General features: G+C 46.3%; 1 protein-coding gene across 1 annotated transcript in view; it reads left to right on the top strand.

Moving 5' to 3' along the window:
- RAD21 (RAD21 cohesin complex component) overlaps nucleotides 1–5,433 on the top strand; it is a 205,049-nt gene extending 199,616 nt beyond the window's left edge. Inside the window, exon 14 of the mRNA XM_069220648.1 lies at nucleotides 3,448–5,433. Within this exon, the coding sequence (XP_069076749.1) occupies nucleotides 3,448–3,639 (192 nt within the window). The 3' untranslated portion in view covers nucleotides 3,640–5,433. The remainder of the gene's footprint in view (nucleotides 1–3,447) is intronic.
- The last annotated feature ends 21,023 nt before the right edge of the window (nucleotides 5,434–26,456 follow it).

Here is a 26,456-nt window from a genome sequence, read left to right as displayed (position 1 = left end):
TAGGTTACTTGCTTCTTCTGCAAAAGGCAAATTTAGCCTTTTCATCCATCAAAATACATCTCACTGCTATTTCAGCGTACTTACAAAATATACAACACACCTCTCTATTTAGAGTCCGTTATCAAAGCCTTCATGGAAGGACTAAAACGTATCATACCACCAAGAACACCCCCAGTGCCTTCATGAAATCTAAATATTGTACTCACATGCCTCATGGATCCACCATTTGATCCTATGCATTCGTGTCGGATTCAATACCTAACATGGAAAGTAGCATTCCTCGTTGCAATCACTTCATTAAGGAGAGTTAGTGAAATACAAGCTTTCACTATTGAGCAACCCTTCATACAAGCACACAAACATGAAGTAGTACTTCGGACAAACCCAAAATTCCTACCCAAGGTGATGTCACCATTTCATATCAAACAGTGGAACTTCCAGTCTTCTTCCCACAGCCAGACTCAGTAGCAGAAAGAGCGCTGCATACATTAGACATTAAAAGAGCTATAATGTATTACATTGATGGAACTAAATCATTTAGAAAGACTAAATAGTTATATGTAGCATTCCAAAAGCCACATACTGGGAATCCAATCTCAAAACAAGGACTAGCTAGATGGATAGTAAAATCCATCCAAACGTGTTACCTAAAAGTCAAAAGGCAGTTATTAGTAACACCAAAAGCACATTCCACCAGGAAAAAAGGAGCAACAATGGCCTTTTTAGGAAACATACCAATGACCGAAATATGTAAAGCAGCCACTTGGTCAACACCCCAAACATTTACCAAGCATTACTGTGTAGATGTGTTAGCAACACAACAATCAATAGTAGGACAGGCTGTACTAAGAACACTATTTCAAACAACTTCAACTCCTACAGGCTGACCACCGCTTATGGAAGGAAAACTGCTTTGTAGTCTAAGCATAGCGTGTGTATTTGCAGCTACACATGCCATTGAACGGAAAATGTCACTTACCCAGTGTACATCTGTTCGTGGCCTGTTCAGCTGCAGATTCACATGCGCCCTCCCCGGGAGCCTGTAGCCAAGCATTTGTACATATGTATATATATTTCTATTCCATTAGCATGGGCATCTCTTTTCTTTATATCCTGTCACTCCTACCTCACCCTCTGCGGGGAAAAAAATCTAAGATGGAGTCGATGGCCATGCGCAATGGAGCCGAAGAGGAGTCACCACTCAATCCTGTGACTCAAACACTTCTTCGAAGAAAAACAACTTGTAACACTCTGAGCCCAACACTAGGTGGCAGAACCTATGCATAGCATGTTAATCTGCAGCAGAACATGCCACGAACAGATGTACACTGGGTAAGTGACATTTTCCATATATATCATGGACATCTTTTATATCCTACTATACTCTTTTCACCACTTCACTTTCCTACCTGTGGACAATCTAACAAATCGATGCCCATGTGCAGTATCACCGAGAGGAGTCTTTCGATCCCGTGACTCAAACTTTCTTTGAACAAAAACAAGTTGTACTACTCCGAACCTAACACTAGATGGCTAGCTTATGCACAGCATGTGAATCTACAGCACTACATGCCACGAGCTGATGCCTACTGGGAAGTAACATTTTCCTTTCCCCACTCAACCATTGCATATCTAAGACTAGAATCCTTTATGAAGGGAAGGGCAATTTCAAGCTGTAATTGCTCAACCTCTTAAGAGCAACAAATCTGATAGCCAAGCTCGCTTAATGTTACCAAATGCAAACTTGTGAGGTTCTCTTTTGTAAGAGCTAAGCACTAGTTGTGTACTGTCTTTGTATAGAGGATGTGAATGGGTCTCTGTTCCTCTAGTTTCCCCCTTTTGTGGTCTAAAACTGGTCAACTGAACAGTCCTTTTTATGATCACATAAGTTTTGATTTTGTTAAACATAAGTTAATGAGTATGGAAATTCCCCAACACATTGCCCCTCCCTCTAGGCCATCTCATCAGGCCATGTCTGCTACTTGCTCCCTTTTTGCCTAGTCTACTTTCTTTTTCTCCCTGCTTTGATAAATTCCCATCTGTAAGGCCCTTGTATTTCGTGGGAAGGCCGTTTCTCTACAATCCTTGGCCAAATATTCTAATGGGGGTCCCCACGTTTTGTTAAGATTTCTCTTTGCTGTTCATGTTTTCACTGACCTTTTCCATGCCTAATATGTACCACAGTTCAAATTACTAGTCTTGTAATTGAGCATGTTTTCGATCTTACCCATTTTACTTCTGGCATCTAGCTGAGGAGGATGCCATATGTGGTTACTGGAGATGTGTTCCCAAAATAGTCTCCACATCCTCTCCTGCTTCAAAAAGCGTGAGTGACAGTGCACACCCATAGGATATATGTGATTTTGCCTACTTGGTTTCACCCTTTCCAGCATTTTTCAGACTTTGATGGTACTAGATAATCGCCTACAAGCCATGGATACTGCAAAGACTGATTTTATATAGGCTCCTTACTCTGCATGTGTGACCATGTGGCTCGCTTCATTTGTTTCTGTTTCGTTCCCAGTGAGGGGCACTGTTGGTCACTTCTCAGCACACCTATAAAGAAGCATGGTCTGAAAGTCTGCACTCATTGGTACATCACGTAAGGTTTGCTCAGAGTGGGATGTCCCTTATTATGTAGATTCTAGCATACCTTTTATGTGCTACAGAGTAATGGGGGTAATCTACAACCATGGGATGCATCTATCCACTCATTCAAGATGCCAATGTCATTCCCCGTATTTATGTTCCGTCTTGTCTGCTTGCTTGTCTAGGACCTCTCTGTAGGGTCCCCTGCTCTCTGTAGGTCCAGTGAACCAGTTTTCTTTATGACTCGCATAATCTCCTAGTTTGGAATGCAGCCTGCCCATTATTGTTGTGAAAAGTTTATAGAAAAGACCCACTGAAAGGCAAATTCGTTTTTTGTCCAAATCTGTGATTTGATTTAAGGATGTCAAACTTGATTTACAGTAATTGGTATTGGATGGCAAAAGGTCTGTCCACGTGTCTTCCATTGACCGCGGCACAGACTCACTCTTGACCACCTTAATGCTGCAGTAAGTGCCCTTTAGCTCTGATTAGCAACAGCGAATGTCAGATTTGTAGTTTCGCACAACTGTTTTTGCTAATTATTTTTCTTAAAAGTATGAAAGGCTTTGGCAGCGTGACATCTGCATTTATAAGGTTTCAAAAATGTTCATACACCTGTGAAAAAAAACGTAATCAGTACATTGCTGTCTCTAGAGAGACAGAAGACGTCTGTTCAAGAGCATAACTATTTGGTTAATTCCCTGTGCCATAAAATGGAGGCAGCAACTTAGCACACTGGCACAATGGGCCATTTTATGTGCCCAAAGTTGAGCTGAAATGTTTCCAATTGGAGTGTTTTTGTTTACTGTGATGGCTCGTGGCTGGTTGCTAATTATTTTTTTCTGTTTCCATTTTTAGAGGGTGTTGGCTAAAACTGGTGCAGAATCTATCAGCTTGCTTGACCTCTGCATAAACACAAACAAAAAACAAGCTGCAGCAAAATTCTACAGTTTCTTGGTACTTAAAAAACAGCTAGCTATTGAGCTGACACAAGCAGAACCGTACAGTGACATCATTGCAACACCAGGACCAAGATTCCATATCATTTAAATTACTGGACTTAATAGCTAGTGTTAATTTCGCTAGTAGCTGCATCGCCCCCGTGTGTAGGGCACTTAACAGATTGTTGCATATGATCTAGGATGTTTTTCTGTTTGTACAGTTTTTTTGCTTTCAGTGCAACATCTATTTTTATGGAAGAAAAGGGGATTGGTTGGTTTGAATTATGAGGCAGGAAAAGTACAGCTCTGCAGACCCAATATAATGAGACAAAGTAAAAGAATTCAGAGCCGTGTGCACAATTGAATAACTTTCAGCAACCAACATCTGTTTCATATGGGTGCTTCGCAATGACAGTATGGTTTACTATGCAACGGGTGAATCGTTTTGTCAAATCTGTTGCAAAAATTGTACACTGGAAGAACTTTAGGATTTTATTTAAAACTTGTTCAGTGTAAGTGATACCATAGCTTTTAATCGTGTTTTTGCTTTTAAAGTTAACACCCGGAATTGCGGTTTACGTTGGGACACTGTTTTGCATTTCACGTTTTGTTCTGTGAAGTAGGAAAAAAGTGGATGATCATGTGCTACCAGTCCTACCAAGGACATCAGCAACTCTTTACCTCCCATTCGCTTCTAGTTGCTATTAGGAAAAGTCCTCCGATGTAAATTTTATTTTGTTCCTATTGCTCTTGTTCTGAACTTTTGAACCGTTCTTACTTGTGCTTTGACTTTTAAAATCACTGAACTTTGACTAGAATATTTACATAAACCCGTTGAATGTTCTAATTCGACCAGTTTCTTCACACTGTTGCATGCTCATGGCTGATCATTTAAGCTGTACGTATACCTCACATAGGTGAAAGCTTGGTGAGTTTTCCAAAGTTAAATTAAATCAATGATGAGCCAGTAATTGCAGATCCTTTTACTCTGCCTTATAAATCAAGCTAGTCAAACCTGCTAAATCCTTCACATGACACCCCCACCCCGCACCCTTTTCTACTAGTCCAGTCAGTGGCCTGGCTTGAACAATTTTAAATGTTAATTTTAATGTAAATTACCTTTGAATATATTATTTTATGAATCACAGAAGTCCGTCTTAGTTATTGCAAAGGCATATTTTCATGACCCTATGCCTTAGGCAGACCTTATGTTGCTGTATATTGTGTTCAGTAAACTGAAATTACTGTTGCAGCTGCATAGTCATAGTACACATTATTCTAAATTGAATATCGGATCAGTATATTTATTGTTTCCATTTTACGTTATTTTCCTACACTGCACACTCCTGTATTTGGAATTTGCATTTTGAAAATTTTATTCAGTCATTTTTTGTGCAAAAAAATAAAGGCTTTACTGTTACAAGACCGGAAAAGAAAACACCAGAAATTATGTGAATGGCAAAAGTTTGTCCTTCAAATGTTTTTATAGATATAAATATATATATATAGAGCAAAATTATTCACAAAGTTCTGGTGTCATTTAGGCACTTTTGTGAATGACTCTTTTTGGGACTCTGATGTGCCCAGCAATGTAAAATTATGTGAAAATGTTTTAAATTTGTGAGACTGGATGCATTTTAATATGAACCTTTAAGAAATAATTGTAAAGAAGAAAAAAAATGGTTGCAGCTACTTTTTTATTTTCAACATGTGCCTGTAAAACCATGCTTTACCCCTTTGTATAAAAGAGACCTTGTAGATATATTGAACGTTTAATTATAGAAAAGGTAATCCTTGTTAACACATTTTTAGTCTGACGTTTTGTCGCTTATCAAGGTTAATATTCTCAAATAGTTGATGCTGTGTTCTGTATAACTTTTCTAATAAAAGTTGTGTGAAAGCGGTTGCCCATGTTGTACGTAAAGAACATGAAAATGAAGGGTTCTGAGCGCAATATGTAAAAATCTCCCTGTATAATATTACAGCCAAGTATGGAGTCATGACATGATTGTCAAATATAACGGGCTTCTATAAAAATTACAGTTGAATGCATAGTTAGATTTACAAATTCAAAAGTATACATTTGTCAGTATTTCAAACAAAAAGAATGGCAGTTGTTGCTATCCAAAGTGAAACTGCCTACGCTTATGTCTTATGGTACCACCCACTGGCTTTTTAATCTCCTGTATTTGGAAAAGATTGGCTCAGTGCTTCTAGAAGCGAAGTCACAAGCACTGGGCGTTTGCGGATAGTCGTCCAGTTTTGATCAAAATGGACTCAAAATGCTTGCTTTTAACTTATCCTCTTTGGTTAAATTTTTAAACGGATATTTAGCCTGACTAATGTATAGAAAATGTTTTTTCCCCCCTTAATGGAGTTATTTTTGGGAGTGTAAATATTGTAAAACCTCGCTATATGTTGAATCTCACGGCATACTTGGAGATTTGCCATTTTTAAATTAATTGTGCAAGTAAACATGCACATTTTTACACTTTTAATTGACATTTCAAATAAAGCAGTCTGTTAGGTTGAGTCCTTCCTGTGGGTATCCTCCCACATGGCACTAACCAATTTGTGTGTGTTATTGATTTGTTTAACGCACTAATCGCCCTCGAGGGGTATCCAGTTTCGTGGTCCACAAGGTGCTTATATGAAGAGCCAAGTCTTCCACTTCTTGTGGAACTCAAGAAGTGAGGATGAGGCTCTGATATGTAGGGGGAGGTTGTTCCATGCCTTGGGTACGAGGTAAGAGAATGAGCGACCTGTGGTTTTGATTTTGTGGATGCAGGGAATGTGTGCAAGTGAATGAGGTGGAGCGTAGGTGTCGGTGGATTGGTGAAAGTGTATGCGGCAGTTCCAGTATTCTGGTACTGAGTTGTGTAAGGATTTTTGTGTGAAAGTTTAAATTGGCTGCGCTTGTGAATGGGAAGCCAGTGAAGTTTCCTGAGGTGTGATGTGGTGCAATGTGGGTGCAGTAAGGGAGGTGTTCTGGATGGTCTGAAGTCTGTAAGAGTAGTTTGGAAATTCCAGTTTACAGAGCCAGTCAGCAGACTGACGTCACTAGTATACAGACCTATAGGGGGGCTAAAAGAGAGAGGGAGGCTCTAGGGAAAAAATCGGTCAGGGATTTTGTTATGTTAAAGATGGGGGCGGGCCCTCAGCCCTATCTCTTAGAGATAAATGATGTGAGGGAAAGGACTCATCACTCGATTTCACTTGGGGATCATTAGAAGTAATCTGTTTCCCGTTAGGCCAGTATGGTGAAAAATCTATCAGACCTTGTCCCTGGGATGGGGTGTCCCTGCAGACCTTGTCCCATTTTACATTATTCTGTGTCTTTTATGCACCTTTTAGAAGTCGTTTATTGCCCTTGTTGAGGCCCAAGGGTTTTGAGCAATTTCGTCCTGCTTTTATGTGGCTGCAAATGGCTTCAGATGCATTGGTGTGGAGGGGGTTGGGATTTTTCTTAAGGGGAGCTGTAAGGAAATGCCTCCTTGGCATGGTTACCCCCTGACATTTTGCCTTTGCTGATGCCAAGTTTTGATTTGAAAGTGTGCTGAGGCCTGCTAACCAGGCCCCAGCACCAGTGTTCTTTCCCTAACCTGTACTTTTGTTTCCACAATTGGCACACCCTGGCATCCAGGTAAGTCCCTTGTAACTGGTACCCCTGGTACCAAGGGCCCTGATGCCAGGGAAGGTCTCTAAGGGATGCAGCATGTCTTAAGCCACCCTGGGGACCCCTCACTCAGCACAGACACACTGCTTGCCAGCTTGTGTGTGCTGGTGAGGACAAAACGAGTAAAGTCGACATGGCACTCCCCTCAGGGTGCCATGCCAACCTCACACTGCCTATGCAGTATAGATAAGTCACCCCTCTAGCAGGCCTTACAGCCCTAAGGCAGGGTGCACTATACCATAGGTGAGGGCACCAGTGCATGAGCACTGTGCCCCTACAGTGTCTAAGCAAAACCCTAGACATTGTAATTGCAGGGTAGCCATAAGAGTATATGGTCTGGGAGTCTGTCATGCACGAACTCCACAGCACCATAATGGCTACACTGAAAACTGGGAAGTTTGGTTTCAAACTTCTCAGCACAATAAATGCACACTGATGCCACTGTACATTTTATTGTAACATACACCCCAGAGGGCACCTTAGAGGTGCCCCCTGAAACCTAAACCGACTATCCGTGTAGGCTGACTAGTTCAAGCAGCCTGCCACACACCAAACATGTTGCTGGCCACATGGGGAGAGTGCCTTTGCCACTCTGTGGCTTGTAACAAAGCCTGTACTGGGTGGAGGTGCTTCACACCTCCCCCTGCAGGAACTGTAACACCTGGCGGTGAGCCTCAAAGGCTCACCCCCTTTGTTACAGCACCCCAGGGCACTCCAGCTAGTGGAGTTGCACCCCCCCCCCCCCACACACACACACACTCTCTCTCTCTCTCCTCCCTCTCTCTCCTCTCTCTCTCCTCTCGCTCTCTTTTGGCGGCAAGGCCGGAGGAGATAATGAGAAAAACAAGGAGTCGTCACTGGCCAGTCAGGACAGCCCCTAAGGTGTCCTGAGCTGAGGTAATTCTGACTTTTAGAAATCCTCCATCTTGCAGATGGAGGATTCCCCCCAATAGGGATAGGAATGTGCCCCCCCTTCCCTTGGGAGGAGGCACAAAAAGGGTGTACCCACCCTCAGGGCTAGTAGCCATTGGCTCCTACCCCCCCCACCCCCCCCAGACCTAAACACCCCCTTAAATTTAGTATTTAAGGGCTCCCCAGAACCTAGGAACTCAGATTCCTGCAACCTAAGAAGAAGACTGCTAAGCTAAAAAACCCTGCAGAGAAGACGGAGACACCAACTGCTTTGGCCCCAGCTCTACCGGCCTGTCTCCCCACTTCTAAAGACACTGCTCCAGCGACGCTTTCCCCAGGGACCAGCAACCTCTGAATCCTCCGAGGACTGCCCTGCTCTAGAAGGACCAAGAACTCCCGAGGACAGCGGCTCTGTTCACCCAAGACTGCAACTCTGTAACAAAGGAGCAACTTTAAAACAACTTGCGTTTCCCGCCGGAAGCGTGAGACTTGACACTCTGCACCCGACGCCCCCGGCTCGACTTGTGGAGAACAATCACTTCAGGAAGGACTCCCCGGCTACTGCGAGACCGTGAGTAGCCAGAGTTGCCCCCACAGCGACGCCTGCAGAGGGAATCCCGAGGCTCCCCCTGACCGCGACTGCCTGCTCCTCAGATCCCAACGCCTGGTAAAGACTCTGCACCCGCAGCCCCCAGGACCTGAAGGATCCGAACTCCAGTGCAGGAGTGACCCCCAGGAGGCCCTCTCCCTTGCCCCGGTGGTGGCTACCCCGAGGAGCCCCCCCTTGCCTGCCTGCATCGCTGAAGAGACCCCTTGGTCTCCCATTGAAACCTATTGAAAACCCGATGCGTGTTTGCACACTGCACCCGGCAGCCCCCGCGCTGCTGAGCGTGTACATTTTTGTGTGGACTTGTGTCCCCCCTGGTCTGCCCTCCGAAGACGCTGGTACTTACTTGCTGGCAGACTGGAACCCGGGCACCCCCTTCTCCATTGAAGCCTGTGTGTTTTGGGCACCACTTTGACCTTTGCACCTGACCGGCCCTGAGCTGCTGGTGTGGTAACTTTGGGGTTGCTCTGAACCCACAACGGTGGGCTACCTTGGACCCAAACTTGAACCCCGTAGGTGGTTTACTTACCTGCAAAAACTAACAAACTCTTACTCCCCCCCAGGAACTGTTGAAAATTGCACTGTCTAGTTTTAAAATAGCTATATGTGATTTATGTGAAAACTGTATATGCTATTTTGCTAATTCAAAGTTCCTAAAGTACCTACCTGCAATACCTTTCATTTGAAGTATTACATGTAAATCTTGAACCTATGGTTCTTAAAATAAACTAAGAAAATATATTTTTCTATACAAAAACCTATTGGCCTGGAATTGTCTGTGTGTGTTCCTCATTTATTGCTTGTGTATGTACAACAAATGCTTAACACTACTCCTTGGATAAGCCTACTGCTCGACCACACTACCTCAAAATAGAGCATTAGTATTATCTCTTTTTGCCACTATCTTACCTCACAGGGGAACCCTTGGACTCTGTGCATACTATTCCTTACTTTGAAATAGTGCATACAGAGCCAACTTCCTACATTGGTGGCAGCGGTGGGATTCAAGACTTTGCATTTGCTGGACTACTCAGCCAGTACCTGATCACACGACTAAATTCCCAAAATTGTCGTCATAAACTGATTTTTGCAATTTGAGCTATTTTTCTAAATTTTTAAAAGTCCTGCTAGGGCCTTGTGTTAGTCCCGGTTAGCATTTCTTTTAGAGTTTAAAGTTTTGTGAAAGTTTGAATTAAGTTCTAGAGATAGTTTTAGATTCTTTAAAAGTATTCCAACTTTTAGAAACATAATGTCTAATGCAGAAGAAAATGTGATGGAACTCAACCTCACCCCTTACCTCCATCTTAAGATGAGGGAGCTGAGGTCTCTCTGCAAAATAAAGAAAATACCAGTTGGCCTAAGACCTTCCAAAATACAGCTCCAGGAGCTGCTGGCAGAGTTTGAAAAAGCCAACCCCTCTGAGGATGGCCTCCCAGAGGGTGAAGCTAGTGACTTGGAGATTTCTCCCCCCCCCCCCCCCCCCCCCCCCCTCCAGTCCTAGTTAGGGAGAGCAGGGTCCCTCAAGCCCTGACTCCAACTGTGATAGTCAGAGATGCTGCTTCCCTCACAGGAGGGTCCAGTACCTCTGTAATCACTGAGGATAGCCTCAGTGAAGATGACCTCCTGCTAGCCAGGATGGCCAAAAGATTGGCTTTAGAGAGACCGTTCCTAGCCATAGAAAGGGAAAGACAAGAGATGGGTTTTGGTCCCATCCATGGTGGCAGCAACATAAATGGGGTCAGAGATTCTCCTGACATGTTGAAAATCCCAAAAGGGATTGTAACTAAATATGAAGATGGTGATGACATCACCAAATGGTTCACAGCTTTTGAGAGGGCTTGTGCAACCAGAAAAGTAAACAGATCTCACTGGGGTGCTCTCCTTTGGGAAATGTTCACTGGAAAGTGTAGGGATAGACTCCTCACACTCTCTGGAAAAGATGCAGAATCTTATGACCTCATGAAGGGTACCCTGATTGGGGGTTTTGGATTATCCACTGAGGAGTATAGAATTAGATTTGGGGGGATTAGATTCGGGGGGGCTCAAAAATCCTCGAGCCAGACCTGGGTTGATTTTTGGGGACTACTCAGTGAAAACACTGGATGGTTGGATTCAAGGCAGTGGTGTAAATGATTATGATGGGCTGTACAATTTATTTGTGATAACACCTGTTAAGTAATTGTTCAAATGATAAACTGCATCAGCATCTGGTAGACCTAGGACCAATTTCTCCCCAAGATTTGGGAAAGAAGGCGGACCATTGGGTCAAGACTAGGGAGACAAAGACTTCCACAGGGGGTGACCAAAAGAAAGGGGTCACAAAGCCTCCCAGGGGAAGAGTGTTGAGACATCCAAAAATTAAAATAGTAAAGAGTCTTCTACAGCCCCCCAAAAACCTGCACAGGAGGGTGGGCCCAGAGCCTCTTCACAATCCAGTTTTGAGTACAAGGGTAAAAACTTTGATCCCAAAAAGGCCTGGTGTCGTAGCTGTAATCAGCCTGGACACCAAACTGGAGACCAGGCCTGTCCCAAGAAAAGTACCACTTCTAACTCCACTCCAGCTAACACTGGAATGGCTAGTCTCCAAGTGGGATCAACAGTGTGCCCAGAGCAAATCAGGTGTCACACTGAAGCTACATTAATCTCTGAGGGTGGGGTGGATTTAGCCACACTGGCTGCCTGGCCTCCTAACATGCTAAAATACAGGCAGCAGCTCTTAATTAATGGGACGCGTGTAGAAGGCCTGAGGGATACAGGTGACAGAGAAACTGGTTTCCCCTGGTCAATACCTGGCTGGACAAACTTATCCAGTCACCAAAGCTGACAATCAGACTAAAGTACATTCCATGGCTATGGTAACTTTAGAGTGGGTAGGGGTCAATGGCCTGAAACAGGTGGTGGTCTCCTCAAATATCCCAGTAGACTGTTTGCTTGGAAATGACCTGGAGTCCTCAGCATGGGCTGAGGTAGAACTAAAAACCCATGCAGCCATGCTGGGTATCCCTGAACTGGTGTGTGTCAAGACAAGGGAACAGAGCAAGGCTCAGGGTGAAAAAGTAGAGTTGGAGCCTGGAAAAAGGGCCCAGCCTACCAAGAGAAAAGGAAAGACAACTGGGAAACCAGCTGCAACACAACAACAAAAAGAGAACCTCTCTTCCCAGGAAGAAGTTCTGCCCTCTGAGGGAACTGAGCCTCTAGAGTTAGAACCTTATCAGGTTGAGCTCTTAGGCCCAGGGGGACCCTCAAGGGAGCAGTTGTGTAAGGGGCAAGAAACCTGTCCCTCTCTTGAAGGCCTTAGGCAGCAAGCTGCTGAAGAGTCCAATGGCAAGAAAACTTGAACACATAGGGTTTATTGGGAAGATGGACTCCTTTACACTGAGGCAAGAGATCCCAAACCTGGTGCCACTAGGAGAGTGGTAGTGCCTCAGGAGTTTAGGGAATTCATACTGACCGTAGCCCATGATATTCCTCTTGCTGGGCATTTGGGACAAACCAAGACATGGGAGAGACTAGTCAACCACTTCTATTGGCCCAACATGTCCCAGAAAGTCAAGGAGTTTTGTGTCTCCTGTACCACCTGTCAAGCCAGTGGTAAGACAGGTGGACACCCAAGGGCCCCCCTCATTCCACTTCCAGTGGTGGGGGTCCCCTTTGAAAGAGTGGGTGTGGACATAGTGGGTCCACTTGAACCACCCACAGCCTCAGGGAACATGTACATACTAGTAGTAGTGGATCATGCTACTAGATGCCCTGAAGCAATTCCCCTTAGGTCGACTACTGCCCCTGCAGTAGCCAAGGCCCTCATTGGTATTTTTACCAGAGTGGGTTTTCCTAAGGAGGTGGTGTCTGACAAAGGTACCAACTTCATGTCAGCATACCTGAAGCACATGTGGAATGAGTGTGGAGTGACTTACAAATTCACTACACCATACCATCCACAAACTAATAGCCTTGTTGAGAGATTCAACAAGACATTAAAAGGCATGATCATGGGGCTCCCTGAAAAACTCAAAAGGAGATGGGATGTCCTCTTGCCATGTCTGCTTTTCGCCTACACAGAGGTGCCTCAGAAGGGAGTAGGGTTCTCACCCTTTGAACTTCTGTTTGGCCACCCTGTAAGGGGACCACTAGCTCTTGTGAAAGAAGGCTGGGAGAGACCTCTTCATGAGCATAAGCAAGATATAGTGGACTATGTACTTTGGCTACGTTCAAGGATGGCAGAGTACATGGAAAAGGCAAGTAGAAACCTTGAGGCCAGCCAACAGCTACAGAAGTTTTGGCATGACCAAGAGGCTGCAATGGTTGAATTTCAGCCAGGGCAGAAAGTCTGGGTTCTGGAGCCTGTGGCTCCCAGGGCACTTCAGGACAAATGGAGTGGCCCTTACCTATTGCTAGAAAAGAAGAGTCGGGTCACCTACCTGGTGGACCTAGGCACTAGCAGGAGCCCCAAGAGGGTGATCCATGTGAACCGCCTTAAGCTCTTCCATGACAGAGCTGATGTGAATCTGTTGATGGTAACAGATGAGGACCAGGAAGCTGAGAGTGAACCTCTCCCTGATCTCCTCTCCACAAACCCTAAGGATTGCTCAGTTAATGGAGTGATCTATTCAGACACCCTCTCAAGCCAACAGCAATCTGACTGTAGGAAGGTCCTACAACAGTTTGCTGAGCTCTTTTCCCTAACCCCTGATCGGACACACCTGTGTACCCATGATGTGGACCCAGGAGACAGCATGCCAGTCAAAAACAACATTTTCAGACAGTCTGACCAAGTTAAGGAAAGCATCAAAGTGGAAGTCCACAAGATGCTGGAATTGGGAGTCATTGAGCACTCTGCCAGCCCCTGGGCTAGCCCAGTGGTCTTAGTCCCCAAACCTCACACCAAAGATGGAAAGAGAGAGATGAGGTTCTGTGTGGACTACAGAGGACTTAATTCTGTCACCAAGACAGATGCCCATCCCATTCCAAGGGCTAATGAACTGATTGATAAGTTAGGTGCTGCCAAATTCTTAAGTACCTTTGACTTAACTGCAGGGTACTGGCAAATCAAAATGGCACCAGGAGCAAAAGAAAAGACCGCATTCTCCACACCTGATGGGCATTATCAGTTTACTGTTATGCCCTTTGGTTTAAAGAATGTCTCTGCCACCTTCCAAAGGTTGGTGAATCAAGTCCTGGCTGGTTTGGAGTCCTTTAGTGCAGCTTATCTGGACGATATTGCTGTCTTTAGGTCCAGCTGGCAGGATCACCTGGTCCACCTGAAGAAGGTTTTGAAGGCTCTGCAATCAACAGGGCTCTCTATCAAGTCATCCAAATGCCAGATAGGGCAGGGAACTGTGGTTTACTTGGGACACCTTGTAGGTGGAGGCCAAGTTCAGCCACTCCAGCCTAAGATCCAGACTATTCTGGACTGGGCAGCTCCAAAAACCCAGACTGGGTACTACAGGAGGTTTGTGAAGGGATATGGATCCATAGTGACAGCCTTCACAGAACTTACCTCCAAGAAAATTGTGGTGTAAGGAAATGCCTCCTTGGCATGGTTACCCCCTGACTTTTTGCCTTTGCTGATGCTAAGTTTTGATTTGAAAGTGTGCTGAGGCCTGCTAACCAGGCCCCAGCACCAGTGTTCTTTCCCTAACCTGTACTTTTGTTTCCACAATTGGCACACCCTGGCATCCAGGTAAGTCCCTTGTAACTGGTACCCCTGGTACCAAGGGCCCTGATGCCAGGGAAGGTCTCTAAGGGATGCAGCATGTCTTATGCCACCCTGGGGACCCCTCACTCAGCACAGACACACTGCTTGCCAGCTTGTGTGTGCTGGTGAGGACAAAACGAGTAAAGTCGACATGGCACTCCCCTCAGGGTGCCATGCCAACCTCACACTGCCTATGCAGTATAGATAAGTCACCCCTGTAGCAGGCCTTACAGCCCTAAGGCAGGGTGCACTATACCATAGGTGAGGGCACCAGTGCATGAGCACTGTGCCCCTACAGTGTCTAAGCAAAACCCTAGACATTGTAAGTGCAGGGTAGCCATAAGAGTATATGGTCTGGGAGTCTCATGCACGAACTCCACAGCACCATAATGGCTACACTGAAAACTGGGAAGTTTGGTTTCAAACTTCTCAGCACAATAAATGCACACTGATGCCAGTGTACATTTTATTGTAACATACACCCCAGAGGGCACCACAGAGGTGCCCCCTGAAACCTAAACCAACTATCTGTGTAGGCTGACTAGTTCAAGCAGCCTGCCACACACACCAGACATGTTGCTGGCCACATGGGGAGAGTGCCTTTGTCACTCTGTGGCTAGTAACAAAGCCTGTACTGGGCAGAGGTGCTTCACACCTCCCCCTGCAGGAACTGTAACACCTGGCGGTGAGCCTCAAAGGCTCACCCCCTTTGTTACAGCACCCCAGGGAACTCCAGCTAGTGGAGTTGCCCGCCCCCTCCGGCCACGGCCCCACTTTTGGCGGCAAGGCCGGAGGAGATAATGAGAAAAACGAGGAGTCGTCACTGGCCAGTCAGGACAGCCCTAAGGTGTCCTGAGGTGACTCTGACTTTTAAAAATCCTCCATCTTGCAGATTTAGGATTCCCCCAATAGGGATAGGAAAGTGCCCCCCTCCCCTTGGGAGGAGGCACAAAGAGGGTGTACCCACCCTCGGGGCTAGTAGCCATTGGCTACTAACCCCCCAGACCTAAACACACCCTTAAATTTAGTATTTAAGGGCTCACCAGAACCTAGGAACTCAGATTCCTGCAACCTAAGAAGAGGACTGCTAAGCTGAAAAACCCTGGAGAGAAGACGGAGACACCAACTGCTTTGGCCCCAGCTCTACCAGCCTGTCTCCCCACTTCTAAAGACACTGCTCCAGCGACGCTTTCCCCAGGGACCAGCAACCTCTGAATCCTCAGAGGACTGCCCTGCTCTAGAAGGACCAAGAACTCCAGAGGACAGCAGCTCTGTTCACCCAAGACTGCAACTTTTTAACAAAGGAGCAACTTTAAAACCACTTGCGTTTCCCGCTGGAAGCGTGAGACTTGACACTCTGCACCCAATGCCCCCGGCTTGACTTGTGGAGAACAATCACTTCAGGTAGGACTCCCCGGCGACTGAGACCGTGAGTAGCCAGAGTTGCCCCCACAGCGACGCCTGCAGAGGGAATCCCGAGGCTCCCCCTGACCGCGACTGTCTGCTCCTCAGATCTCGACGCCTGGTAAAGACTCTGCACCCGCAGCCCCCACGACCTGAAGGATCCGAACTCCAGTGCAGGAGTGACCCCCAGGAGGCCCTCTCCCTTGCCCAGGTGGTGGCTACCCCGAGGGCCCTCCTCCCCCCTCCCCCCCCCCCCCCCCCCTTCTTGCCTGCCTGCATCGCTGAAGAGACCCCTTGGTCTCCCATTGAAACCTATTGAAAACCCGACGCATGTTTGCACACTGCACCCGGCCGCCCCCGTGCTGCTGAGGGTGTACTTTTTGTGTGGACTTGTCCCCCCCCCCGGTGCCCTACAAAACCCCCCTGGTCTGCCCTCCGAAGACGCGGGTACTTACCTGCTGGCAGACTGGAACCGGGGCACCCCCTTCTCCATTGAAGCCTATGCGTTTTGGGCACCACTTTGACCTCTGCACCTGACCGGCCCTGAGCTGCTGGTGTGGTAACTTTGGGGTTGCTCTGAACCCCCAACGGTGGGCTACCTTGGACCCAAACTTGAACCCCGTAGGTGGTTTACTTACCTGCAAAAACTAACAAACTCTTACTCCCCCCAGGAACTGTTGAAAATTGCACTGTCTAGTTTTAAAATAGCTATATGTGAATTATGTGAAAACTGTATATGCTATTTTGCTAATTCAAAGTTCCTAAAGTACCTACCTGCAATACCTTTCATTTGAAGTATTACATGTAAATCTTGAACCTATGGTTCTTAAAATAAACTAAGAAAATATATTTTTCTATACAAAAACCTATTGGCCTGGAATTGTCTTTGAGTGTGTGTTCCTCATTTATTGCTTGTGTATGTACAACAAATGCTTAACACTACTCCTTGGATAAGCCTACTGCTCGACCACACTACCACAAAATAGAGCATTAGTATTTTCTCTTTTTGCCACTATCTTACCTCTAAGGGGAACCCTTGGACTCTGTGCATACTATTCCTTACTTTGAAATAGTGCATACAGAGCCAACTTCCTACAGGAGCCATCGCTTGGCGCAGTAATCTAGAGGTTTTTTTTTAAAGAATCTTTTATATTGTTATCCTTGGTAATGAGGTTTTATTTGTTTTTAATTTATGATTATTGCTATATTATTGTTTTATTGCTATTTTGGCTTATATATTGTTGTTTACGTGATGTAAGGGTTGAATTATTTCATACTGAATAAAGTCTTTCACAGACCTATAGGTTAGGACACTTCTAGTTTGGAAAATAATCTATTCCACAGAACAGGGAGGTGGGAAGGTTGGTGTGTTATAGTACGGTAGTGTCACAAAATGTACAGCCTCATTCTCTCCGGAGATTAAAAAGCACTACAAACCTCAGAGGGAATCTGCTGTGAAAACATAAACCAACAGCCCAAATATAAATACCATTACCACATCCGTGAAACAAAATCCTGCCCCACAAAAAGCATTTTACCAGCCAGCAGAACTGCACAAACTCATTGGTGAGGTTTCCATTGAGCACCCTCAAACTCGCAAACTGTATAGTGGTCCCAGCCCCTATTTACTGGGCCCTGCCCCCACAATAGTTTATTGGATGTATCATGCAGTTGAAATATGGACCATTCTCAGATTGGTTTGAGGGAATTAGTTACTTTGTATGTATTTTTAAAGACATTGTTTACCTTCGGAGTTACGTACTTAAGTACATCAAGAGATGCAGCAGAAAAATAAAGCATACAGCCAACTGAAACAGTGGGCTATGTTAAGGATCTCAATATTGGGCAAAGCAGATGTCAAACATTGATTGCACAACACCGCCTGCTAGTGCACAGGAGTGCTGCTTTCGAGTTCTCCAGTCTGACGTCTGTATGGACTATTCAGTAGGTGGGTAATCTGCAGTTAGATCAGCATATCCACCAGAAAGAGTGTTACCGAAGATAGATAACTTATTCTTTAAAGTTAAAAAATTTCCCCCTGGATATTTTCTCACATTGTTTTGATCATGAGGTTACTGGTTCCTTTAAGTGAAGCCTAAAGCTCTTGATATTTCTCTCTATATGCGTTCAGCAATTAGTTTAAACTTGGCAACCCTTGAGCCAATCATTTGCCCTTGCTGAAGTGATCTAGCAGTATCTTAGTAGCACACACACTCCCCCTCATTTTTGGTTCTGCCAAAAGGACCAGATGTAGCACTATTTTGTGTGTAATGTTTCTTTCTACAGTATTTCCATCGTTAGATTAAATGCTAACTCAGTCTCCTCTTTATTCCTAAAAACCTTTATGAAAATGTTGAACTTGACCTAAAAATCTTTCTGGTAGAGAATTCTAGCTGCAGATTCCTTACCTTAAAATTATCCCCAGGAGTCAGATTGGATCTGGAATTTTTTTTGTGAGCAGTACCCGTGTGCCAATAGGTGGCGTCATTTGGCTCAACTTGGTCTACGCGACGTAGTCTGCTTGGAGAATTACTTGCACGATGCCTATATCTGCGCCACCCTGTGTGCTGATGTAATTTCTTTACTTTCTGCGCCAGTCAGCACAGATGTGGAGAGCTACCCCCCAGTCAGTTTTGGACTGACCATTTTTTGACTTTTCTCGAAGTCTGTTTTGAGAATCTTCTGGTATGGCAGGGATTACTTCTAGGTAAGTCAGCATCAAGTCCTGCGGCACCTATCAACAGATGTCTGAGATGGACCCACATCTTATTTGCTTCTGCTGCCTGAAGCGTGACCATGATGTGAAGGATCAAGAGAAAGGTCCTGGGTTCGGTCCACGATTTTCACTCTAATTTGTCCAGGAGTGGTGTAATTTTCATTAGAAAAAGAACAATGAAGAGGTATTCAACTTCGCCATCTCGATCTTAAGACTAGATAAGGCAGCTTCTGCATTCGAGGCCTGCCTCTGCAGTTAGGCTTGGGCTGGCTTTGGCTCCCCTTAAGTTTCCAGGAGCCGGAGTGACCCCTGACTGTCAGTTCCGTGAGGCAGTGCACCTCATTTGGGTGGCCTGTCGGCACGCCTTTGCATTGAGCATTCAGGAGGGGCCCCTACTGGTTCTCTGTGAGCACATCTCATCCTATTCTGGTGCCGACTGGAGCCATGCCTTACAGCCTGAGCACTATTTCTGTGGGCTAGGACTTTGGAAGGATTGGGAGGAGTTGCTGGACCCAGAATACCACCTGCTCCTAGACCCAACTGTAGAGTGGTTTGAGGACTTGGCGGAGGCCAGTGGACTAGACACCTCTCCAGATATACTGGCATTCTTTCTTCTCCAACTGTGGCTCTGGAGAAGGGAGTGTCATTTGTTATGGTGGTAAGAAGGGCAGCTGATGTCCTGGGCCTTCAGTTGCCCTTGGTGGCAGTCAAAACGAACATCTTGACAGAAGTACTTCAGCCAGGAGCAACCCTGTCTAAACTGCTTCTTTTTAATAAAGCCCTTACAGATGTTCTGCTTGGGACTTGGTCCAATCCCAGCACAGGGGCTCCAGTGAACAGAATAATTGCGCACCACCACCGCCTGCCCCAGCGGACCACCAGTTCCTGATGCAACACCCTACCCCAGAGAGCTTGATCATCCAAGCCTCATCTTCAAGTGCTAATCCTGGTGCATTTCCTACTACCCCCTCAGCTAGGGAAACAAAGAGGCTGGACACATTAAGCAAGAAAATGTTTTCTTCCACCAGCCTGGCACTGCAGTCCGAACACTATTAAAAGCCTTTCTAACTTTATCAAGGGAAGGCTAGTACAGGTGTTCTGCAGTGTGGCACTTCAGTAAACGAGGTGGGTAGAGTCGTGGACCCTTACTCAAGAGGCCCTGCGCCTCTAGACATGGCTGAAACGTCAAGGCATTTCCTTGGTGGTTCAACATGTGGTAGGGTCTCTGGACGCCAGGACGGACAAACTTAGGCCAAGTTGCCTAATGGATCACAAATAACATCTGCATCTGGTGGTAGTGCAATGTCTTTCAGCAGTGGTGAGGGGCTTGGTTAGATCTGTTCGCTGCTGCTGAGAACTTGCGATGTCAGAAGTTTTATCTGTTGGAGTTTCCAAGGTGGCTCTCGCTTGGAGGTACTTTTCATTTTGAGTGGAGCTCAGGCCTTCTGTATGTTCTTTCTGCCAGTACCGCTCCTGCCCAGTATTCTCAAGAAGATCAGAAACAACCGGACCTAAGTCATTTGTCTGGCTCCAGACTGGGCTCAGACAGGTTGGTATCCCGAGTTGTTGAGCATGGCCATCAGTCCTCCAATCAGGTTGCCCTTCATGATCTTCCGTCGCAGCTGCAGGGGTGTTTTCTCCACCCAAAACCTATCAATGCTCTGCCTTCATGCATGGCAATTGAGTGCCACAGTGGACCACTGTCACCTGAAGTCTGCAATGTTATCTGGGCAGCCAGATCCCAGTGATAATTCAGTGGGGTCCCTGGGTTCTAGTAATGGCAAAGTGGGGGTCCACAGAAGTCAAAAGGTTGGGAACCACTGCTTTAAAGGATTGCAACACATTTCCACCTTTGCCCTTCATCATGCCTCAGCGGCACCTTAATCTTGGCCTCACTTTTCTGACGTGCACTTCCTTTGAGCCCTTACATAATTGTCCCCTCAGGCTCCTTACCATCAATATGGCCTTTGTGGTGGCAATAACATTTAGCCGGAGGATCACTGAGCTTCAGACTTTTCATCCAAGCTTCCATACCTAAACTTCTACCCAGACAAGCTGGTCCTTCGCACTAGAGCTTCCTTTCTGCCAAACTTTGGTACTCCCTTTCATGTAGCACAATCCATCACCCTGCCTACTTTTTATGCTCTGTCACATCCCTGCAAGGAAGGGTAACAACCTCACCATTTGGGCCCAAAAAGTGTTGTCATTCCACCATGACCGTACCAAAGAGTTGTGGATGTATTGTGGGGTATATTGGAGCGATTAAGGGAAAGGCAATGCAGAAGAGGACTATCTCCTGATGGATCTCGCTCTGCATTATAATCACTCCACCAAAGTCAAGGCTGCGGCCACTGCGTTAGAATGTGGATTTCCAGCCCTGGACATCTGCCAACCAGTAACATGAGTGTGTCTGCACATGTTTACCAAGCCCTGCTCCCCGGACAGTCAGGTCCTTAGCAATGTGCATTTTGCCTGTTCAGTCTTGCAGGATCCTTTTAGTGTGAAATTGTTTCACAGACCCAACTCTGGGGAGTTGTTGTTTGGGTACCTATTCTAAGATATGGAGTCTGTGGTTAGAAGTCTCTATCAGATGAACAAAAGGTACTCACCCCATGTGGCCAGAACCTTGTCTGGAAGTGGCAGGCTGGCAGAGACCGGTCAGCCTAGCACTAGCAGTTGGGCTGGCATGCAGGGGGCATCTCTACAATGCCCTCTGTGTATTTCAATAAATCCCACACTGGCATCAGTGCAGGTTTATTGTGCTGACAAGTTTGATACCAAACTTCAGTATTCAGTGTAGCCATTATGGAACTGTGGAGTTAGTTTTTGACAAACTCCCAGACCATATATACTCAGTATGGCTACCCTGCACTTACAATGTCTAAGGATTGACTTAGGTGAGGGCATAGACACTGTAGAGGCATAGTGCTCATGCAGCTATGTTATAGTGCACCCTGCCTAAGGGCTGTAAGGCCTGCTAGAGGGGTGACTTACCTATGCTACAGGCAGTGGGTTGTGGGAATGGCACTCTGAGGGGAGTGCCATGTTGGCTTAGTCTTTTTCTCCCCACCAGTACACACAAGCTGTGAGGCAGTGTGCATGTGCTGAGTGTGGGGTCCCCCGGGTGGCATACCTGCTGCAGTCCTTGGAGACCTTCCCTGGCCACAGTGCCCTTGGTACTAGGGGTACCTTTTACAAGGGACTTATCTGTGTGCCAGAGCTGTGCCTATTGTGGAGACAAAGGTACAGTTTTAGGGAAAGAACACTGGTGCTGGGGCCTGGTTAGCTGGGTGCAGGCACACTTCCAGTCAAAGCTGGCATCAACAAAAGGCAAATGGTTAGGGGCTAACCATGCCAACAGTGGCATTTTTCTACACCCTCTCCCCCCAACGAAAGAGGATGAGACTAGCCTTTCCCAAGAGAGTCTTCATTGTTTAAGAGGAAGAACCTGGAAAGGCCATATCTGCATGGGCAGTCCCAGGTCTGTGTTCCACTACAAAGTCCATTTCCTGTAGGGTTCTCTCCTTTCATTTGCATGATCCATCTGAGAGGTCTGTGGTCAGTTTGAACTATAAAGTGAGTACCAAACAAATATGGTCTCAACTTTTTCAGTGACCAAACCACAGGAAAGGCCTCCCTCTCAATGGCACTCCAACGCTGCCGCCTTGGAAGTAACCTGCGAATGAAAGCAATAGGCTGGTCAAGGCCATTGTCATTGGTTTCAAACAGGACTGCTCCCATCCCCTGTTCAGAGGCATCTGTCTGCACAATGAATTGCTTAGAATAATCTGGAGCTTTTAGAACTGGTGCTGAGCACATAGCTTCTTTTAGGATGTCAAAGGCCTTTTGACAGTCTATGGTCCAGTTTACTTTCGTGGGCATTTTCTTGGAGGTAGGTTCTGTGAGGGGAGTCACTATGGATACATAACCCTTATCAAACCTCCTGTAGTATCCAGTCAAGCCAAGGAATGCCCTGACTTGAGTCTGGGTTTTTTGAGCTTCCTAGTCCAGAATTGTCTGGATCTTGGGTTGTAAGGGTTGCACTTAACCTCCACCTACAAGGAGGCCCAACTATACCACTGTTCCCTGCCCCATCTGGCATTTGGATGCCTTGATAGCAAGGACTGCTGCTTGCAGGGCCTGCAAAACCTTCAGGTGGACCAGGTGATCCTGCCAGTTGGAGCTAAAGACAGCAATCTCATCTAAATATGCTGCACTAAAGGACTCCAAGCCAGCAAGGACTTGATTCACCAACCTTTGGAAGGTGGCAGGGTTATTCTTCAAGCTAAAGAGCAAAACCGTAAACTGATGATGCCCATCAGGTGTTGAGAATGCTGTTTTCTCTTTTGCTCCAGGTGCCATCCTAATTTACCAGTACCCTGCAGTTAAGTCAGGTAGTCACAAATTTGGCTGCACCTAACTTGTCAATCAGCTCATCTGCTCTGGGTTGAGCATCTGTCTTGATGACAGAATTAAGCCCTCTGTAATCCACACAAAATCTCATCTCTTCATCTTTGGTATGAGGTTTCGGGACCAAGACCACTGGGCTAGCCCAGGGACTGTCAGAGTACTCTATAACCACGAACGCCAGCATCTTGTGAACTTCCACTTTTTTTTTTTTTTTTTTTTTTAACTTGGTCAGATTGTCTGGAAATGTTGTTTTTGTTTTTGACAGGTAAACATCATCCACATCTTGGGTACACAGATGTCTGACCATGGGGTCAAAGAAACAAAGAAAAGAGCTCAGCATACTGCTGTAGGACTTGCCTGCAGTCAGCTTGCTGTTGGGCAGAAAGGGTGTCTGAATAGACAACTCCATCTATTGATCCATCCTAAGGGTCAGTTGAGAGGAGGTCAGGGAGAGGTTCACTCTCTGCTCCCTGATCCTCATCAGTAACCATCAACATGGATATGTCTGCCCTGTCATTATAAAGATTAAGGCGTTTAACATGGATCACCCTCTTGGGTGTCCTGCTAGTGCCCAAGTCCACCAGGTAGGTGACATGACTTTTTCCTCAAGCACTAGGTAAGGGCCACTCCATCTGTCCTGGGAGCCACAGGCTCCAGAATCCAGACTTTCTGCCCTGGTTGGAATTCAACCTTTTAGCCTTTTGGTCATACCACAACTTCTGGAGTTGTTGGCTGGCCTCAAGGTTTTTGGATGCCTTTTCGATGTACTTAACCAACCTGGAGCAGAGGCCAAGCACATAGGCCACCACATCTTGTTTAGGCTCATGGAGAGGGGGAAAACACTACTCCCTTCTGTGGCTCCTCTCTGTAGGCGAAAAGCAAGCATGGCAGGAGGACATCCCATCCCCTTTTGAGTTTTTTCAGGGAGCCCCATGATCATGCTCTTCAATGTCTTGTTAAACCTTTCAACAAGACCATTGGTTTGTGGGTGATTAGGTATGGTGAACTTATAAATCACCCCACACTCATTCTACATGTTTTGAGGTAAGCTGAGATAAAGTTGGTACCTCTGTCAGAAACCACCTCTTTAGGGAAACCCACTCTGGTTTAAGATACCAATTAGGGCCTTGGCTACTGCAGTGGCAGTAGTTGACCTAAGGGAAATTGCTTCAGGGTACCTGGTAGCATGATCCACTACTACCAGTATGTATTGGTTCACTGAAGCTGTGGGAGATTCAAGTGGACCGACAATGTCCACACCAACCCTTTCAAAGGGGACCCTGACCACTGGAAGTAGAATGAGGGGGGCCTTTGGATGGCCACCTGTCTTGGCACTTGCTTGACAGGTGGCACAGGAATTGCAAAACTCCCTTACCTTTTGAGTCATGTTGGGCCAATAGAAATTCTTCACTAAACTGTTCCATGTCTTGGTTTAGGATACACTTTCTAAACTCCTGAGGCACAACCACTCTCCTAGTGGCACTAAGTTTGGGATCTCTTGCCTCATTGTAAAGGAGACCATCCTACCAATAGACCCTGTTGGGATCCACTGACATTTCCTTTTTCCTGTTCAGCAGCTTGAGGCCTCAGGCCTACAAGAGTGGGACAAGTAGTTTGTCCCTGGCAGAGCTGTTCCGTTGGGCCCAAGAGCTCTACCTGGTAAGGTAAGGCTCCAACTCCAAGGACTCAGAGATAGGACATCTTCCTGGTAAGAGTGGTCCTGTTTCCTTTGTTGTACAGAGGCTGGTCCCCCCCCAATCCTCTTACCTTCCCTCTTGGAAGGTTGGGCCATTATTCCAGGCTCCGACACTACTTTGTCACTGTGTGCTCTTGTTTTTACACATACCAGTTCAGGGATACCTAACATGGCTGCATGGTTTTGAGTTCTACCTCAGCTCATGCTGAGGATTCCAAATCATTCCCTAGCAAACATTCTACTAGGATTGCAGAAGAGACCACTACCTGTTTCAGGCCAGTAACCGCTCTCCATTCTAAATTCACCATTGTCATGCCATTAGTTTCATTGTCAGCTCTGGTGACTGGATATGTTTGTCCAGCCAAATATTGTCCTGGGGAAACCAGTTTCTGTCACCATGGTCACACTGGCACCTGTATTCTTCAGGGCTTCTACCTTTGTCCCATTTATCAATAGCTGCTGCCTGTATTTTTGCATGCTAAGTGGCCAGGCAGCTAGTGTGGCTATATCCACCCCACCCTCACAGACTAAAATAGCTTCAGTTTGGACCCTGATTTGCTCTGGGCACACTGTTGATCCCACCTGCAGACTGGCTATTCCAGTGCTAACTGGAGTAGAAGTTGTGGGACTTTTCTTGGGACAGGCCTTGTCTCCAGTTTAGAGTCCCTGCTGTGTACAGGTGTGACACCAGGCCTTCTTGTGATCAAAGTTTTTACCCTTTGACCCATTTGTGGACTGTGAAGAGGCTCGGACCCACCCTCTTGAGCAGGTTTTTGGGGCCCTTGAGAAGACTTTGTTTTTGTCCTTAGGTGTCTCACCACCCTTCTCCTGGGGAGGCTTTGTGACCCCTTTCTTTTGGTCACCCCCTTCTTTTGGTCACCCCCCTGTGGCAGTCTTAGTCACCCTAGTCCTGACCCAATGGTCTGCCTCCTTTTCCAATTCTTGGGGAGAAATTGGACCTAGATCTACCAGATGCTGATGCAACTAGTCTTTGAAGCAGTTACTTAACAGATTTTCTTTCATAAATAAATCATACTGCCCATCAGTCATGCACTCCACTGCCAGTTATCCAACCATCTAATGTTTTGACTGAGAAGTCAACAAAATCAACCCAGGACTGGGGTAACCATGCCAACAGTAGACTTTTCCAGCACACCCTTTCACCACAGGTCACTCAACCAGATTACTCTGTCACACCTATGGTAGTCCCTTCCTGCCCAAAGGGCAGGGTGCAGGTCCTTGTGTGTGAGTGCACCCCTGCATGAACAGAGGTGCAACTACGAACTCCAGTTCCAATGCACTGGACTTCGTAAGTGCGGGATGCCATTTTACCAGTGTACTGGCCACAGGTCAATGGACCTGTGGTCCAGCTATATAATGTTAATTCTAAACCTGGGCATGTTTGGTGTCAAACATGTTGCCAGTATTGGTTGCATGATTCCATGCACTCTGGGGGCTCCTTAGAGGACCTCCCAGTATTGCTCCTACCAGTCTCTCAGGGTTTGCGAGCAGCTTCTCAGACAGGTTTCTGCCTTCCTGCTGCCTGACCAGCTCAGGTAGGGAAGGCAGAAGAAAGTATTTCCTGTGGGAGAGGGGAGGCAACACCCTCTCCCCTGGATAGGTGTTACAAGGCTGGGAAGGGGTAGCGTCTCCAAACCACTGGTTTGCTTTGAAGGGCACATTTGGTGCCCTCCTTGCATAAACTGGTGTGCACCAGCCCAGGGACCACTGGTCCCTTCCCTGGTGCGAAACCATACAAAGAAAAGGAGTGACCATTCCCCTGTCCATCACCACCTTAGGGGGTGGTGCC

This window comes from Pleurodeles waltl, chromosome 2_2, assembly GCF_031143425.1.
Source record: "Pleurodeles waltl isolate 20211129_DDA chromosome 2_2, aPleWal1.hap1.20221129, whole genome shotgun sequence".
NCBI lineage: Eukaryota > Metazoa > Chordata > Amphibia > Caudata > Salamandridae > Pleurodeles > Pleurodeles waltl.
Note: the sequence above shows the minus strand (reverse complement) of the source record. Positions and strands in the feature narration are given on the sequence as shown.